General features: G+C 40.1%; 1 protein-coding gene across 3 annotated transcripts in view; it reads right to left on the minus strand.

The window, feature by feature from the left end:
* Positions 1 to 20,433, minus strand: part of DGKI (diacylglycerol kinase iota) — a 5,490,864-nt gene that overhangs the window by 2,455,385 nt on the left and 3,015,046 nt on the right. For all 3 annotated transcript variants that reach the window (XM_044088223.1, XM_044088222.1, XM_044088221.1), the window contains one exon: positions 6,773 to 6,817. In XM_044088223.1, the coding sequence (XP_043944158.1) occupies positions 6,773 to 6,817 (45 nt within the window). The remainder of the gene's footprint in view (positions 1 to 6,772; positions 6,818 to 20,433) is intronic.

Raw genomic sequence — 20,433 nt, forward strand, 5'->3', positions numbered from 1 at the left:
CATCAGACTCACACAGAAAGTTCCAGTAGCCCTTCAGAACAGAGTCAAAGCTGAGCTAGACAGAATGGTGCATCTAGGAGTAATTTGTCCAGTAGATGAGCCAACTGAATAGGTATCCTCCATGGTGGAAGCTCATAAGAAAAGCTCAAATGATATTAGAATATGTATTGACCCAAGAGATTTGAACAAAGCACTAAAACAACCTTATCATCCAATGCATACAGTTGAAGAATTTGCTGCTCATATGCCTAATGCTACAGTTTATTTCTGTCTTGGATGCAAAAACTTCATTTTGGCAAGTTTTGTTTTACTGAAAATCCTCATTGCTAACCACTTTCAGTACATCATTTGGAAGGTACAGATTTTTGAGAATGCCATTTGGGATAAATTCTGCCAGTGAAGTGTTTCAACGTGTGACGGAACAGATTTTTTTCTGGCTATCCCTGTGCTACTATAGTAGATGATATTCCTATAGGAGGTAACGGTGAAGTTGAACATGACAGAAACCTTAGGAAAGTTCTGAAACATGCTCTAGAGGTGAATCATAAACTGAATCCTCTGAAATGCAAATTCAGTCTATGAAGTTACTTATGTGGGTCATTTGTTTACCAGTTCAGGCTTACAACCAGATCCTTCCAAGCAATCTGAGATTCTTGAGATGCCAGCTCCAGAGGATGTTACTTCCTTACATTTTATTGGTAAAGTCAACTATTTGTGCAAGTTTATTACATATTTGATTTATTTTTCAGCACTGCTAAGAGAGCTGACTCACAAAGATGTAACCTGGTCCTGGGTAGAACAACAACAAAGAGCACTGGATGTCCTGAAACAGAGAATTCCCAGTCCACCAACCTTAAAATACTACGATGCTCACAAACCTGTAACTCTTTCCTGTGATGCCTCAAAATTTGGTCTTGGTGCAGTCATTCTTCCAGAGGGTAGACCAGTAGTCTATGTGTCTAGAACTTTAACCCAGAATGAGATGCAGTATGCTCAGATAGAGAAAGATCTCTTGGCATTTGTCTTTGCATGCTCAAAATTCCATGATTATATTTCTAACCCCCTATTCAAACTGAGACTGACCATCAACCTTTGGTCACTATTTTGCAAAAATGTATGCACTCAGCTCCTATGAGATTGCAATGCATGATGTTAAAATTGCAAAAGTACAATTTTCACTTGGTCTACAATAAAGGCAATCTTCTTTATCTTGCTGATACTTTGTCCAGATCACCCAGAAAAAAACACTGAACAGCATGAAAATGAGCAACCTAATTTTGAAGTCATGGAAGTGGGAAATTTTTCTACCACACATCTTGATGAACTTAGAACTCACAGCTTCAGATCGAGTTCTTCAGAAGCTTGACCACTTCATCAGTCAAGGATGGCCATCAAAGCAATCTTGTTTACCACTAGAGGTGCAACAGTCTTTTCCTTACAATGATGAGATTTTGGTTGACAATGCTATCATCATGAAAGGTCCAAAAGAGTTTGTTCCAAAATCTTTGCAACAAGAGTATATTAAGATCTTATATTCTGGCCACCCAGGAACTGATTCTACCAAAAGAAGGGTGAAAGGATTAGTATTTTGGCCTTCCATGTCAAAAGACATTGAGAGTTCTTTCTCAGCTTGTTCTGTTTGTAATAGTACTAAGCCATATCAGCAAAAGAACCATTTGACCTAAGCCAGATTCCTGAACTACCTTGGTCAACAGTGGCTACAGACATTTTTGAGTGGAATGGTCAACATTATTTGGTATTGGAAGATTCTTATTCAAACTGGTTCGAGACTGACCTGCTTCCTAATCTCATGTCCAGTACTGTCATCACGAAGTTGGAGAGACATTTTTCTGTCCATGGTAATCCACACAAACTTATGTCTGACAATGGTACACAGTTTATAAGTCAACAGTTCAAGAAATTTGCTGAAATGTGGGACTTTATACATATTATGAGTAGTGCTGAATATCCTGAATCAAACGGCTTGGCCGATCATGCAGTTCAGAGTGCAAAACAGCTGTTGGAAAAGTCGAAATGAGACAATACTGATGTTTTTCTAAATCTGCTTAATTTTTGTAACATTCCTAATGACAATCTACTTGGTTTGCTTGCTCAGAGATTAATGTTGAAACAAAACAGAACCACACTACCTATCAGTAAGAATTTGTTGGCTCCAAGTGCTAAAAACAACAAAGCAGTTAAAGCTCAACTCCTAAAGAAGTGTTTGTCCCAACAGTCCTATTATGACAAGACCAGCAAGGCTCTTAATTCATTGAAAGAGAGATAGTGAGTATGCAGACATTGAAAGGATTTGACCAAATGGGATTTGTGAAACATTTGTGTGAGGAACCGAGATCGTACATCAGTGAGTAGCAAGGGATGGAATTCAGGCGGAATCAGAAGCAATTACTAACATTTTGCTTGTAACAAATACTATAATTCTAATTCTCAGAGTGATCTGTGTAATGTTCCTGTTCCAGAGAGCATTTCATCATCTGTTTCTGCTCCTGAAAGTATCCCTGAAAGTCACCAAAAAGAACATTTCCCAGTGACTATCCCTGTTGCTAAACCCAGTTCTAATTATTACATTATGAGGGCAGGTTGTATCTCAAGATCTAATCCCAAATACACAGCAACCGGGACATGATTCTTATTGCCTGTATATATTCATATAATGTGCATGTTCATCTAATTGTCATTTTCAGTTGCATGACAGAGTAGTCAAAGAAGGAAGATGTAGATCAGAGTGTGTGTTGTACCTTTAAGAGCCATTCCAGTTTGTGGGCATGTGCATATAAGTACTGAGCATGTGCAAGCAAGAGTGTCATTTTGTGTGAGAGGCCAGAGTGAAAGCATATATGTGTGTAGCAGTCAGTCAATTAGCTAATTCATTTAAATTTTGTGTTGCAGTTTTCCATCCTGATGTGTTTATGTGTAACAAATGACTTAAATGAACACCCAGCCTCATCATCTTATTTGAATACACAAGACGAACTACAAAAACATTCCTCATATTTTTACAATATGAGCAAACTTAAACATATGAGCCTGAGAATTTAACATTCTGAAAATCACAGTTGCAGGAGTACACATATTTTCCCATCTTTATTAGAAAGAGTAGGATTGGAATTAACTAAGTGCATAGCAGCAGTCACATCAACCAAGGCTATAATTGCTGGGCCAGGTTTGAGAATAGAGCATAAATATGCAAAGATTGAGGAAGTGTAAACATCCTATCTGCCTTTTCAGGGACAATTGGCTGACAGGAAAATTGTAGGCAGTAAGACGCACATCATCTGAAGTAGACAGGACAGGAGATTCTGGGAAATCTTTCTCTTACAACTCATAGTATTTTCAGAGGGACTAAGAAACCTCAGTGATCCACCACTGAAAACAGTGGCATTATGACAATAGTTTCAGATAAAGAGACACCCCCCACAGGAAGAATCAATCAGAAAACTAGAACAAAACCTTGAATCCATCCCTGCATCTTCCCACTCAGATTCAGAATCTTGAATTGCTTCAGGAAAAGAGTCATCTCTTTCTTTTACTAGAAACTACTCTACATGAAAGATTAATAACCTCAGTCAATAGCCTAAATTAACACCTGAGCCAGTCCCAGTAAACTACTCCTATCCAAACAAATTTGAGGAGGACATATTTGGTATTCTGTTTATTTTTTCACAGGATGAATGGCCAACCATGTTATTACTAGTCTACAGAAGTTACATTTTTGACAGAAAAAAAACTGTGTAAAAAGTAATTTCAAACACTATGGCAGACTAATGGTGGAAAATAAAAAAAAACAATTTCTACACAGAAAATATGTTATCAGTTATTTGACACTACTTTAAAACTGACAAAAAAATGAGTGCTCCTTTTAAAAGTACATTACAGTCTCAAGACAGTCTGTTAAAACACAATACTCCTATCTTTAAAATAACTTTCCTGAGTAGGAAAGTAATAAACCATCAGTAAATATAACAGAAGGGCTTTTTTTCCCTCAAAGGGAACTTATCTGTCCAGCTAAGGAAAGCACAAGTTGACTGTTGATCCTCAAATGCCTCAGAGGAATGTACTTTTTGGCAGCAGTTAGGTTCTAAAAGGCTTTCCCCCAAACTTGTCTTTTATTCAACTCCTCTTAAGCTGCTTGACAGTTTGGGCACATCGAAGGTGCTCTGAAGCTTTGGCAGGATATAACTTCCCGTATGGCTAAGGCTACTACAGCAGTGATCAATATGAAGAACCTATGAAGTTACACAAAGAACACAATGTCCAAGCAAGGAGGCAGAGATACAAAAGTACATTTTTTATATTGTAGTACTTTTCTGCTATAATATAATACTTCATTTGATTTAAAATTGAAGCATCTTCTCACTTCTGATTGCTGTTGGAGGTTTTATAATATGGTATGTATCACTGGGCAACATACTGTACAAAAGTTATATTGCAAAGTTTCTGGACAGAAGTTCTTATTCAATGCACTCAGGTAGTAATTATTTTCCTCCAAGAACATGGAAGGTGCTTGCTGCGGACTCCTCCAGTCAAACTCAACACATTTACTTTCAAATTTTGTCTGTTATAATTGGTTCTGTATACCTAGCATGGCGACAGTATTCCAAGGTTATATAATGAAACAGTAATGGCACACTAGTTAGTACATTAACCAGACCTGTTGACTGACTGCCTTGTAATGTATTAAATAGACACAGTTTTATGTATGACAGATCTAATTTATCACCCAACCAGTCAACAAACCATGTTTCATAAATGATTGTGTGTCTTCCAAAGGTCATCAGTATAGCTTTATTTGTCATGCAGTCTTAGTGAATACACATTGTAAATGTGAATTAGCATGTAAATAAAAATTACATTGAAAAACAACAATGTTGCTTTAGGTTCTTCCTTACAAATGCTGTAATAGCACTACTTGAAAAGTATATTGCTGCTTTTTGTCTCATTTAAATCTCAACGAAGTCCTAGACTACAGAAAGATGCATGTGCCACTTTGTATTGATATATACGATGAGTCTCCAAACACTATCTCATACCTTTGGATTAAGTTGTAACCATGCAGTTTAAAAGAAATACATCTGACAGATGTCCTGATGTCAGCTGCTATACTGTCCTTGAACTTTGGACAACTTCATATACAAAAATATTACCCCAAAATACTCATCCTAAATGTAAGCACATCACAATATGCAGACATATTTTAAAGTATCCACACACATAGATGCTTACTTAAGCTATACAATAAGACCAAAACAGCTGATGTTTTATTCACATATGTCCATCCATCCTCAACCCCTTTTTCCCCATTTTCCATATGGGGTTTTCCACATTTTTCACATATATATTTTAGGCTTATATATAGAGTTGAAGTAAACATGCAAACAAATGCAAAAGAAAATTATCTAACCACAGCTTTGCAGATATACAGTACATCCTTTCTGCAATGTTGTATCAAATCCAACCCTTGTCCGAGATGATTGATATACCATGTTATCAAGTATGGAGGTACCTGGGTATGATGTCACACAAACATTAGGAACATCATCTCTCAGTCTTTGCTATGTGATACAGTAAATACATGACTTACAAACCTTCAGATCCACTGGGGATGATGGGTGTCATAAAAACTCTCATGTTCATGTTGCAAGAGAACTACTGACTGCTCATTCTCCCATCAGCTTGTCTACCCCCCACCTCCACCCCTTAAGTCACTACCTGAAACCAGGTTACTATCATCACAAATGGGTTGGTCTCTCAGTATTAGTAGGGTAATACTGAGAGACCAATCCAGTAACAGCAGGGTAATATTTTAATTTTATCAGCAATATGTTACAACATGATACTGGAAGTATTCTTCTTCTTTTGGCTTTTCCCCAGTTAGGGGTCGCCACAGTGGATCACCTGTCCACTCATGATTGACAGTGGAGGTTTACAGTGTTAAGTTGCCAGCCTGGCACCCAACCTTCCACATAAGGCACGCACACACATGCACTCCTACCTAGGGCCAATTTAGAGTCCCCAATCCACCTACAGCATATCTTTGGGATGTGGGAGGAAACCCATGGGACCACAGGGAGGACATGTGGACTCCACACAGAAGGCACCCCAGCCAAGAATAGAACTGGAGAACCTCTTGCTGTGAGGCAGCCACGCTAACCGCTGCACCAACATTGCCACCCTAAGGATGCTGGAAGTATTACAGCTTTTCAACTTGAAAATATCAGCAACAATTATTTCTGTATCATTCTTGATTATCTTTTCGTAATAGGAATTTGACAAAACTAGAAAATATGTTTTTATTCTTAAATGACTACAAGTTACCATAATAGAAAATATGTTTGGTACAAAATCTGTACAAAATTATTGTCCTTTCTATTTAAGTATGCTTTCTGTATTCTGTTAGCATAGTCTTTACAACATTACCACATGTTTGTAGTTTACAATCTTTTTTCAGCCAACTCCCTGGCACACTAATTAAATAAGCAATGATTAAATGCTTTTAAGCTTTTTTTCTGAAAAAAATGTGAAAAAACTTAATTATTTTTAATGTCACTATTGTTAGGGTTTCATTACAGTGTAGGCAACCTTATCAAAACAACACATTATCTGAGCTCATACATTAAGAATATAATCAATTCATCTACATATTTATCTGTTTATAAAATGTAGCTCATTCTTTTACATTTCATTGGTCTTTGATGATATTTGGAAAGATTATGCACACACTAAAAAAATACAATTATTTCAGAATTCTTACTTGATAGTGAACTCTGTGCAAGACCGATGTTACCGGGTGCATGTCCTGCAAAAAAAGAAAAGTTTTATTTTAACATAATATTGAATATTTTCTATTGTACATTTGTTTGTTCATACCAGATTTTGTATATATTTTTTCTTCCTTGATTTATGAAATGGCTGTATATATTTACCATCAAAGTATATAACATTGATTTTCACATATGTTAAATCATTTAATAGACATACCCCAGGATTCACTAATTTTATATGTAAGACTAAATAAGTCTTACACGGAAGAGCCAGTCTAAGAGTAAGACGGCAGCGCGCCATGCATATTAATGAGGGCGTCCTGCCTCAACTCTAAAACTATCATGGTGCGTGGACGAGTGTAAGGGGCATGGCGGACTGCCGATCAGTCCAAAATTCCATGTCCCTGCAAGTTTGAAACTCGGGAAATGTCTAGTTACATGAGCGAGTCCGCTCACATGTGTACATTCTAACACTACACTCCCCCATATAGTAAACCCCGTACAAATATAAAAAGTAAAAGAAATGTTTTTTTTTTTCATTTCTGATATAGCTGCCCGTATTTGTGTGTGTTTGCGCAGGTTTGCCCATTGCTTAGCTATATTATATTTTATTATCCAGATGACACACACATCCTCCAAAAGGATATCATACAGATAGATACCTGGTGTCAAACTCATACTGTAAAGCTATAAGCCTAAGAAAGCATAGTTATCCACTTTTAGAAAACAAAGTATCCCCAGAGTACCACATAGGTAGTAGCCCCCAAAATGTGAAACAGGTACTAATGTATACATAGAGCCATGTGTTAAGTCATCTCTCCTTTGATAATCACATTACCAAAGGGTTTTGGAAATCCCTCTGTGGAGCACATAAGCAATAAAGGATTTGCATGCAGATCCACAGAAGTTGTTGCACATCTATAATGATTAGTCATCTTTGTCAGACTTTCCTTGCTTTGGAACAGGTTTCAGATATACCTCAAGCATAAACCCTCACTCACACTCTTCAATAGAAACCGTGATGAGTGGATGTGAAACAGAAGCCATAGCCCAGGGATCACTGCAGTGGCTATGCTTGTCACAAGCATACAGAAGTGACTTAAGGTCTGGAATGCGCCAGCATACGCTGGCAAAGATAACACATGCATTCATGGAGAAAGCAGAGTACCCACCTATGAAATACTTGAGGTCACATGTATGTATATGGATTTGCCCCACAGCTACCTTACATGTGTAATGCACATACAGTTGTCATTGTGGTATGTCATACACTAGAAAAAAATCAAAACCCACTCCACATTGGCCAACGGTGTCAGACACCTGGAGCACAGACAAAAACACACAGTCAGCAAGTGTGAGATTCAAACGCTTTCCTAACTACATTATGATACTGCAGCAATATGCATTTATACAATGCACTATACACATTACTGGGATTTCACCTTTCCACAGGTATATTTGTAGGATGGTGACATCATCGGACTTGACAAAGATGAGTATACCACTTCTAAGGTGTCTGAGTAGTCTCCAAAATGGTTGCTCCTCCACAGGGAGACACACACACACACACAGTTGGCGAGTGTAGGATTCCAACCCCTACCTAATTACATTATGATATGACAGCAGTACACATTTACACGATGCACTATGCACATTACTGGGCTTCTATTTTTCCACAGGTATATTTGTAGGATGGTGACATCATCGGACTTGACAAAGATGAGTATACCACTTTTAAGGTGTTTGAGTAGTCTCCAAAAAGGCTGCTCTTCCCCAGTGAGACACACACACACACACAGCAAGTACAAGATTCAAACCCCTACCTAACCCCCTACCTAACTACATTATGACACTACAGCAGTATGGATTTACATGACACGCTATACACATTACGCAAATTTCATTTTTCCACAGGTATATTTGTAGGATGGTGATATCATCGGACTTGACAAAGATGAGTATACCACTTTTACGGTGTTTGAGTAGTCTCCAAAAAGGTTGCTACTCCCAAGGGAGACACACACACACACAGTTGGCAAGTGTAGGATTCAAAACCCTACCTAACTTAATTATGATACTATAGCAATACTCATTTACACAATGCACTATAGACATTACTGGAGTTTCATCTTTCCACAGGTATATTTGTAGGATGGTGACATCATCGGACTTGACAAAGATGAATATACCACTTCTAAGGTGTTTGAGTAGTCTCCAAAAAGGTTTCTCCTCCCCAGGGAGACACACACACACACACACACACACACACACACACACACACACACACACACACACACACACACACACACAGTTGGCAAGTGCGGTGTTCTTAATCCAAACTAAGTACATCTTTACACTTCAGCAAGCAATATGGAGTTACAGGGTGCAATACAGACATTACTTGCTGACAGTCTGCACAAGGATTTTTTCACATTTGCTAACCTCAGCAGGCTTATCATACTAGGTGTATTGTGAGTGTATTGTATGCATAGGCCATGACCATATCATATATGGGTTGATGCACCACATGCTGGCACACACAGGGTCAAACCTTGAGTAGCATCTTACCTTCACCTACATGATACTGCAGTATAACAGAAAGATGATAAACTTCAACAATTGGCTGAGCTTCTGGTGTCATTCAAAGGGGATCCAGTCTCTGTCTGCCTGTGATGACATGATAGACAAGCCTTGTTGCTTCACTGCAGATGGTTTGCACCTGTCGCCCCTATGCTTCTGAATACTGGCCAAGGCTCATGCTGTCCCCATATTACCTTTTTTAGGCAAGGCTCAAAGGTTCATGGGTTCATAGGTAGGTACTAGTCTATCAGCCCTGGGGCCTATACAAGGCCAGCCAAAAAGGTACCCTGGCTTTTGCCACCCAAGAAATTTATTTTCCTGTGCCACTGTCATGCAGAGACACAGAAGTGATCCCCAGGGTGAATTTCCTATTTCCCATCCAATAATCAAGATTTTCCTTGAAGAGTGCTAATGAGGAGCTTTGTTTGATATAGATAGGTAGTTTATTTTGGAGTATGTGAAGTCTGTGGGACAGGAATCTATCCCTCCGGCATGTTCTGTTTATTGTGGTGACAAGGTTTAGGTCCCTAGAGCATGTAGGTTCATAGGTTTATAGGTAGGTACTTTGCTATCTGCCCAAGGGCATTTAGAAGCCTAGCCAGAATGTGTAGGCTTTCGCCTCCCTTTTAAATTAGTTTCCTGGGCCTCAGTCTAGCAGGGCCACTGAAGTGATCCCAGGGGTAAATTTACAATTTCCCATCCACTCATCAAGATTCCTCTTGAAGAGAGTCTGCAAGGGGCTCTGCCTAACATCAACTGGGATTCTATTCCAGAGTGAGGGAAGTCTCTGGGACAGGAATCTATCCCTCCAGCATGTCCTGTTTATTGCTTTGCTGAGGTTTAATTCACTGGAGCGTGTGGCTCTAAGAGATTTGATTTTCTTGAGGTGGAGCATGTCCATTAATTCCAGGTTGGACATGGCCTTATACGTCAGGCATAGATCACCTCTGAGTAGGCCATAAGCAACCGAGTAGAGCTGGAGTTTCTTTAGCCGAGCTGCATAGAGCATCTCTTTGAGGCTCATGATCCTCTTCGTGAAGTACTTCTGTGGTCTTACCAGCTGTTGCATGTGCCAATTAAGGTACATACCAAATGGGGCATTGTACTCTATTATGGGCCTAATGAGGGATGAATAGAGGGGCACAATGACCTCTCTTGATCTAGAGGTGAACCCTTTCGTGATTAGGTGGGCTACATAGAAGGAATATCTAACCACTTTGCCAATGTGATTATCAAAGGAGAGGTTACTATCTACCTGGGTCCCCAGGTCCCTAATTACATTTTCCGTACCTAGTGGATTACCCCCTTTGTGGTAATTCATGGGCACTTTGTTTTTTCCAAAGGAGATGACTATGCATTTTTTGGCATTCAGCTTGAGGCCATGGTTTTGACACCAGGTATCTGTCTCTGTAAGACCCTTCTGGCGGATGTCTGTGTCAGCCACAGAGTCAATTATGGCCCCCAGTTTACAGTCATCTGGGAACTTGGTCAGCCATTGTCCTCCCATGCTTGCCTGTACCTCAGAGAAGTATATACTGAACAGGAGGAATCCCAGGACCGAGACCTGTGGGATGCCACATGTGACTGGTTTAGAGTCAGACATGGCCCCTGCAACTCTGACCATGTGTGTTCTATCCATGAGCCAGTTGGCCACCCATCTCATGACATAGGGGTTAATGTTCAAGCGGGTAAGCTTGTCTATGATGCAAGAGTGGGGAATGGTGTCAAAAGCCTTAGTGAGGTCCAGATAGGCTGTGTGGACTACCTTCCCTTCATCTATGGCCTTGGTAACTGTTTCAAAGAAGTCAACTAGGTTTAGGAGGCAGGATCTGCCTTTAACAAAGCCAAATTGGGTAGGGTCCAGTATCTGGAGGTTCCCAATGTCTCTGTTTATGAGTTCCATGATAATTCGCTCCATAGCTTTGCAGACTAGGCTGGTCAGGCTTATAGGGAGATAGTTCCCAGGTTCTGTTGTGGCACCACCTTTGTGGAGCGGGATGTCTGTTGTTGCTGTATGCCATTCTTTGGGTACATAGCCTGTGGGAAGGTTGAGTCTGAACAGTGAATGTAGGTGAGGGTTTAGTTCCTTTTGGAGCTTGTGTAAGACGCAGCCTGGGACACCATCCAGTCCCATTGATGCTGTGTTCTTAGCTTTGGAGAGGGCTGTTTTTACCTGCATGTCCATGAAGTCTGGGGCTCTGCATTCTTCTGGGATGGACACGGGCCCTTTTGGGGGTGAGGGGGGTTGAAGTTTACACTGAACTTGTCCACCAGGATGTTGGCAATGTCAGTTGGTTCAGTGTATTTGTTGCCATTTTGCAGTAGCTGAAAGCATATCTGAGAGTTGCCACCTAAATGCTTGATATAGCTAAAGAAGGCTTTGTGGTTATCTTTAGATTCCTTGGCAATATTTCTTTAGAAACTGGACTTGGATTATTTTATGAGCAATCATAGTTTCTTGCTAATAATGATCAGTGATGCCTTTCCTTTTTGGAATTTTGCTCTATCATGTGTTTGTTTCCTCCTTCTGTTGTATAGCTAATTTATGGGCAAGGACCACCAGACTGCTTTCTTCTTTTTGGAGGAGTGAGTCTTGGTTTTAATTGGGATGGCTTGATCCATGCATCCCTGTAGATGCTCATAGAATGCACTTGCAAAGGATTCTGCAGATTGGATAGCATTATCCTGTAGCAAGGGGGCTTTGAAACTTTCCACTTTGGTCTTGAGAAGTGTGAAGTTTGCTTTTGAAAAGTTTTTCACAGTGGTTTTGTTGACTGGAGGGGGGGGGGGGTCGGGATGTGGATGTCCAATGTGATTACTTCATGATCTGATATTACCAGTGAGGGGTTTATCTCTGGTGTGGAACAATGATCCCCCATGTTGGTGATGATCAGGTCCAGTATGTTGTCACCTCTAGTGGGCATGGTGACCAGCTGTTCCAGGCTGTTTGAGTTTATAAACTCTGGGAAGCATTGGGCAAAGGACTTTGTACTCGAGTAATTCTCCCAGTCAATGTTTGGGTAGTTGAAATCTCCTCATACTGTGGTATTTGGTAGGACCTTTATATTTCCCAGTGTTCTCAGGAATATTGAGTGAGGGTCCTGAGACAAGGTATGTGATCTGTAGCAGGCTACGATCTGATAAGCAGCTTTGCCCAATGTTAGTTGCACTTGCATGGTCTCCAAGGCCTCGTGCTGTGCCACTAACATGGAGGTGTGGGTATCCTTTATGAAAATGGACACACCCCCTCCTTTTGTATTTCAGTCTGGGTTTTGGGGCCGACGCTCGGAGGGATTGGGATTTCTTTAAGTGGAGCATGTCCAACAGCTCTGTGTTTGACATAGCTTTGTATGTTAGGCAGAGATCACCACTGAGTAGGCGATATGTGACAGAGTAAAGCTGTATTGTTTTGAGACAGTCTGTGTATGGCATGTATTTAAGGCCACTAATCCTCTTTTTTGTGAGGTATTTCTGCAGGCTTTCCAGTTGTTGTAGATGTCTTGTGAGGTACATAGCAAAAGGGGTATTGTACTCAATAATGGATCTAATGAGTGTTGAGTCGAGGGGAACAATGACCTCTTTTATTCTGCATGAGACACCTTTGTGATGAGGTGTGCCGTGTAGAAGGATTTCCTGACTACTGTGGTGATATGATTATCAAAGGATAGTCTACTGTCCACCTGTGTACCAAGGTCTCTTATCACACTTTCGGTGTTAAGTATACTACCACCTATGTTGTAGTTCATGGGTTCAGTGCTTTTACCAAATGGGATGACAATGCACTTTTTGGCATTGAGCTTGAGCCCATGGCTTTGACACCAGGCATCTGTCTCAGTGAGGCCCTTTTGTAGGATTTCCACATCGTTAGTAGTCTCGATTATGGCTCCTAGTTTGAAGTCATCTGGGAACTTCATTAGCCAGAGATCTTCCATGTTAACCTGTACTCCAGGGAAGTAGACACCAAATAGGACAGGACCCAGGACTGAACCCTGTGGTACTCCACTTGTCACTGGTCCTAAGTCAGACTTGGAGTCTGCTACTTTCACAGTGTGGGTTGTGTCAGTGAGCCAGTTAGCAACCCATCTTGTGACATAGGGATTTATACCTAGTTTAGTGGGTTTATCCATAATTCCAGAGTGGGGGATGGTGTTGAAAGCCGTGGCAAGATCTAGATAGGCTGTGTGAATCACCTTACCCTTGTCTATGGCTTTGGTGACTGCTTCAAAGAAGTCTATCAGGTTTAGAAGACATGATCTGCCTTTTACAAACCCAAAATGGTTGTGGTCCAGAGTTTGGAGATTACCAATGTCTTTGTTTATAAGTTCAATGATGATACATTCCATGGCCTTGCAGACCAGGCTCATCAGGCTAATGGGGCGCTAGTTCCCGGGGTCTGTGGTGGCTCCCCCCTTGTGTAGTGGGATAACCATCGCTGTGAGCCATTCCACAGGCACAAAGCCTGAGGTGAGGCTATGACTGAACATGGTACATAGGTGTTGTGGCAGTTTGTTCTGTAATATGTGTAGAACACAGCCTGGGATGTAATCTGGTCCCATGGATGCTGTGTTCCTGGCTTTGGAGAGTGGTTTTAACCTGTGCAGCCATGATGACAGCAACTTTGCATTCTTCCGGTATAGAGGTGTGCTCTTTCATGGGTGAGGGGGGTTAAAATTAGCACTGATCCTATCTGCCAGGCTGTTGGCAATATCAGTTGGGTCTGTATAGCTAGTGCCATTGTGCTGTAACTCAGAGCAGATCTGAGTGTTGCCATTGAGATTCTTGACATAGCTATAGAATGCTTTGTGGTTGTCTTTAGAATCAGTGTCAACTTTGTTTTCGTAACTAGCTTTGGAGAATTTTATCAGGGATCACAGCTTCTTCCTGAGGCTGACCAGGGAGCTCCTCCACTCATGGGATTTTACCTCTTTTGCAACAGTTTCTTCCTTCTGTTGTGCAGTTTGTTTAAGGCAGGGGACCACCAGATTGGCTTCCTTTTCTTGGAGGATAGCATCTTGGTTCTGTTTGGGATAGTACAATACATGCACTCACGTAAGTGCTTATAAAGTGCAATTGTGAAGGATTCAGTAGTCATAACAGTATTGTCCATCTGCATGGGTGTCCTGAAGTCCAGCATTTCTGTCTTAAGAAGCATGAAGTTGGCTTTGGAGACATTTTTTAACATGGTTTCCTTAATGGGGGCTGGGTCCAGAATGTGGATATGTAGGGTAATTAGCTTATGTTCAGATGGTACCAATGAGGCATTGACTTCAGATGTGGAACACCAATCACTCAAGACAAACCAAACCCTATAACCAACACAAATAACCACAAAGTTAGCTAAATGCTACTCATTGCCAGAAGTCTCAGCCTCCAGATGCACACACTCGAGGCACATCTCAGTATGGAGAATATTGATATCTGTGCAGTAACAGAAACCTAGTTCAAGGCTCCAGAGAGCACACCGGCACTACCAGGATACTACTCATTCCATACCTTCCAGCATCAGGACCTGGATCATAGCACATAGGGTGGGGATGTATCCATATTCATCAAGGATACCTACACCTCTCTCTACATGCTTTGTACAGGATATGTACCCATAGAATGTTGCACAGCAACATTCTTCACACTCCACAGGGGTGGGGCCACAAAACCCCCTTGCCATTCATGCTCTATGAGCTTGACGAGTCTGATCTTTAAGGCAATGGAGCCAATCATAATGGAAGTCAACAATAAAGAGATTGTGAACCTTCACACAGTTGAGCACACCCAGTTTGGCTTCATCATATGCAGATCACGCCTCCTGAACTGGGTGGATTTCTTTGAGACCATAACCCAGGCTACAGATGATTGAAATGAGTTCAACACAGCCTACCTATACCTCACTACAGCCTTTGACACCATTCCCCAGTCAGGTATCATAGATGAACTCACCAACCTGGGCATGAATCCATACATCACTAGATGGATTGCAAACTGGCTCACAGATAGATTCCACAATTAAGAGTTGCTGGCTACATGTCAGACTTTACACCGGTAACAACTGGTGGCCCCCAGGGTTCATTCCTGGGGTCCCTCCTGTTTGGTATAGACTTCTAAAATGTACATGCCAACACAGGAGGGTTGTGGTTGACTAAGTTTGCTGGGAACTGTAAAGTGTTTGCCATAATAGATTCCCCGGATAACACAAATATTCTCCAGAAGGGACTCTATGAGACAGATGTGTGGTGTCAGAATCATGGCCTCAAGCTCAATGTGGAGGAATGCACAGTGATCCCCTTTGGCGAAAACAAAGTACACACAAACTACCACATAGGTGTTACCCCCTTAAAACTGACAAGGTAATAAAGGATCTGGGGACACAAGTAGATAGTCATCTTTCCTTTGACAACCATGTTGCCAAAGTGATTGGGAAATCCTATGTGGCCCACCTAATCAACAAAGGGTTTGCATCAGGATCCAAAGAGGTAGTGGTGGCCCTCTATTCTTAAGTCATCAGACCCATCATTGAGTACAATGCACCATTTTGGATGTACTCGACTACGCATATTCCACAGCTGTAGAGACCACAGAGGTACCTCACCAAGAGGATGACTGGCCTCAAACAGTTGTGTTATGCAACACAACTGGTAAAACTAAATCCGTTCTTCGTTGCGTACTGCCTACTCAGAGACACACTCTGCCTAACATACAGAGCCATGTCCAACACATAACTGCTGAGCATGCTCCAATTACAGATAACAAAACTGAGTCACCCTGCACACTCCAGGGATATGAACCTCATCACAACAATGAATACAACATGCTGGTGGGATAGAGTACCATCCCAGACACTTGCCTTACTGTGGAACAGAGTCTCAATGTACATTAGACAGAGCCCCTCGCTGACACTCTTCAATAGGAACCTTGATGAGTGGATGGGAAACAGACAATTCATGCCAGCCATCACATCAGCAGCCCCACTAGAAAGGGGCTTAGGGTACTAACTATTAGAACAAGGGCTTGGGAGACTACCCAACGTGGTGGTGAAAGCTGCACAACTTGCCTAGGCTAACATATGCCTTATTGAAGATAGGTTCATAGGTATGTAGTAGACTATGTGACAGGTACATGTCTACAGATAGTAGATGTGTACTTCATTGTACCGTCATGTTGTACAGCAGGCACATGGATCACATACACTGTAATGATTACAGATACTGGTGGCTGTTATGTACACTGGGTGAGATGTGCACCTCATGTCTTTTGTGCCATTGGGATGTGTGCTGGGTGGGACAGTCCTGGATGGCTCCCTGTCATAGTGACCCTCTTACACACATCTCTGCCCATCCATCTTTGGCTTATTATACTGTGATCCCCATATATATATATATATATTTATATATATATATATATATATATATATATATATATATATATATATATATATATATATATATATATATATATATATGTACATAGGTAGGTACTAGGCTATCTGCCTGAAGGCATATATTAGTATGGCCAGAGTGTGCAGCTATCACCACCCATGGAGTTAGTTCCCTAGGCCTCTGTGTAGTAGAGCTGATGAAGTGATCCATGGTGTGAGAGTTCAGTTTCACATACACTCATCAAGGCTCCTCTGGAAGAGTGTCAGTGAGGGACTCAGCTTAATGTAGGTTGGGAGGGAGCCTGTTCCAAAGAAAGGGAAGTCTGTGAGTTATTAATGTATCCCTCCAACATGTTTTATTTATTGTTGTGATGATGATATCCCTAGAGCATGTAGTACAGTGAGCTTGTGGTTACTTCAGATAGCACATGTACATCCATTCTGCATTGGACATGGACCTGTCTGTTGGGCAGAGATCACCTGAGTAGACAGTATGCAACAGAGTACAGATCGAGTTAAATTCAGTCTTGTTGCATGGGGCAACTGTTTGAGGCCAGTAATGCTCTTGTTGAGGTACATCAGTGGTCTTTCCAGCTGTTGAAGGTGCCTAGTCAGATTCATCGCAAGTGTGTTGTGGTACTCTGTGATGGGTCTGATAACTGATGAGTAGAGGGAACCTCCTTTGACCTACATGCAAAGCCCTTGGCAGTTTGTGGGAACATATAGCATGATTTTCTAACCACTTTGTGAATGTGTTTCTGGAAGTAGTGATGACTATCCACATGTGTCCATAGATTCCTTATTATTACCTCCATATTTAGGGTGTTGGCACCTATGTGGTATTCGTATGATTGTAGCTCGAGCCCATAAATTTGACACCACATCTGTCTAACTGAGACCCTTTTTAAGGATGTCTCTGTTGTCCCAAACATCGATTATGACAACCATCTTGCAGTCATCCACAAACCTTGCTAAACATAGCCCTCATGTTTGACTGCATTTCTGAAAAGTATACACCAGACAGGAGGGGTCCCAGGACTGAGCCATGGGGGACAGCAGTTGTTACCAGCTTGAACAGGAAACCATAATTCTTACCTTGTGGGATGTATCTGTGCCCCAGTTTGCAATCCATCAGATGACATACGTGTTTATGCACAGGTTGCTGATTTTGTGGATACGACATGTGTGTGGGATGTTGGAAAAGGGCTTTTCAAGGTCTATGTAGGCCGTGTGTAGCTCATTTCATTGATGCATGTCCTGGGTGACTGCCTTGAAAACTGTCTAGCAGATTTAGGAACCATGATCTGCCCCTGACCAAACCAAAATGGGTAGGGTTGGGTGTTTGTAGGCTCTCAATAGCTCTGTTTATGAGTTCCCTAATGATGGACTCCATGGCCTTGCACATCAGGCTTATTAGGCTTATAAGACAATAGTTTCCATGGTCTGTCGTGCACCAATACTCATGGAGTGTGCCAAACGTTGCTGTAACCCATTCAACAGTTTCATATCCTGTACAGATGGTGAGTCTCAACAGACTGTTCAGGTGCAGAGTCTGTTTGTTTTGGAGTTCACATATGACACAGCCAGGGAAACCATGTTATCCCATACATGGACTTTGTAAGTCCATGAATTTTTGTCCCAAAGTGTTAACTTGCCATATCTTATAACATCTAACATTTTTATTAAATTATTTCCATTTTTTTTTACACTTGGCTCTTAAATCACAATTAATGTCTCTTATTATAATATTCATATTTATCACCACACAGTCTAAAATCTGATTAAAAAAGCTTTCCCTTTAATTTACAGTTAGTATAAGCATATAATGCTACAATGCTACATACGTGTTCCTTCGATTTTAAACCTACAATGGTTAATCTTCCCATTTTTTGCTAAAGTTGCATGTAATACCTAATGTAGAATCTTTACTGTATTTCTACAGAATATGGCTATTCCAGAACATCTCTCATTTCCCAAATTCCAAATTATCTTTCCTCCTCATAGTTTCTCTGCTTGTAGTCTTTCTTTATTTGTTAAAAATGTTGTGTCTTCTAACATCACATGTATTATACCACTCCAAAATTCCTCATCTCTTCCCATAGTCTTAATACTATTCCCATTTTCAGAAAGCATTCTACAATTCTCATTTTATCTTTGACTCATGGTTTCATAAGCTCACAGCGAATTACTAGGCTAGCTTTCTTAATAGGCCATTCTAAGCCTAACTAATTTCCTTCCCAAATGTGTGAGTCAAATGCCTTAACCATTCTACCAAGCCCCAATGTTTAGCTGTATATATTTTTTTATCCATTTTCTTTCTTTTGTACTTATCCCTTTAAATGTTCTTTTTTCTGTTTTTACCCTTTTACCTATATAATTCTTTATTTTACTACCTCCCACTTTATTTCTTCTTCATCGCTTATTTTATAACCTTCTTCTATGTCCTCTTTATTATTTTTTCTCCTCTGGTTTTTCTTTTATTTCTATTACTTCTAAAATTAGTTTTTTTGTTCATTTTATTCTCTTTTATTTTCTTTTTCCTTGATGCTACTTTCATTTTTACAATCCATCCATAAATGTCCAATTTTGTCACGTGTGTATAACATTTCAATTCACATTTTTGCATTACATCTCATTTCCCCACAAATATAACATTTTCTTTTGTCACAGTTAATTATCATGTATCCTTCTTTTCCACAAACAAAAAAAAATAACATGTTTTAGGTTATCCCCAGTATTTCACAATACCTCTGTTCCCCTCCATATGTATCATGCTTAGTATAAGTATAATTTTTCTATTTCTATTTTTATCATTATATTATAGTCCCATCACCAGTCCATAAACCCCTTTTGTCATAAACCTTTGCAGTGTCTAGTACTTCTTGACATAAAACTTTCAAACGTCCTTTCAAAGTCTTTCTTTCTACCTGTTTGAAGTTGTATACAAATCTTCTTTTTTATTTCCCCATTAAATGCTTTTATCACATAAAGATTCTGTGGATTACAGTCTTTCTTTTTTTAATATTCTCTAAGAAAAAATTTCTCTTGAATAAACAGTCTCAAATATAATGTCACAAAATGTCTCTTTGTTAATAAAAATAAATGTTCTTACCTCATGCTTTTACACTCAAAGGAGATATTGAACTGTATCATACTTCATACCTGTCCATTTCTGTCTTCTTTACTATGAATCCTTACCACATATTTCTGTTTTTCACTTTCTTCTGAATTCTATTCTGCTACTTCACTTTTGCCTTCTTTTATTTTCTCTGCATATGTGTTTTTGTCCAACTTACCACTATTTTTCAGGATTGTCTTCACATCCTCCTTTTGTATTCTCTTCATAATATAATCCCAGGATAAATAATTTACAATTACAACTAATAATATTATCAAAAAGTTGTACTATTCAGACAACAGTCAATTAGATACTACTGTATTGCAGCCATTGACCTTTGTTATGCCTTGTTTATGTTTTTCAAAGCTGCATCTAAATCAATGCAACTTTACTAATGAAATATATAACTTCACAGATATTCTGTGATCTTGAAGATATTTTAAATAGGTCTACTAATGTACATTTCCTTAAAGAGGAATTACCTATTGACAAAAGATAGAATTTGTCACTATCCATTAAGAAACAAGCCTGCTGCCTTTATAAATACCCAAAGTAGGACATTTTTAACAAAATGTCAGAGTTTG

Source organism: Protopterus annectens, chromosome 11.part0, assembly GCF_019279795.1.
Source record: "Protopterus annectens isolate FY-2018-M chromosome 11.part0, PAN1.0, whole genome shotgun sequence".
Taxonomy (NCBI): Eukaryota; Metazoa; Chordata; order Ceratodontiformes; family Protopteridae; genus Protopterus; species Protopterus annectens.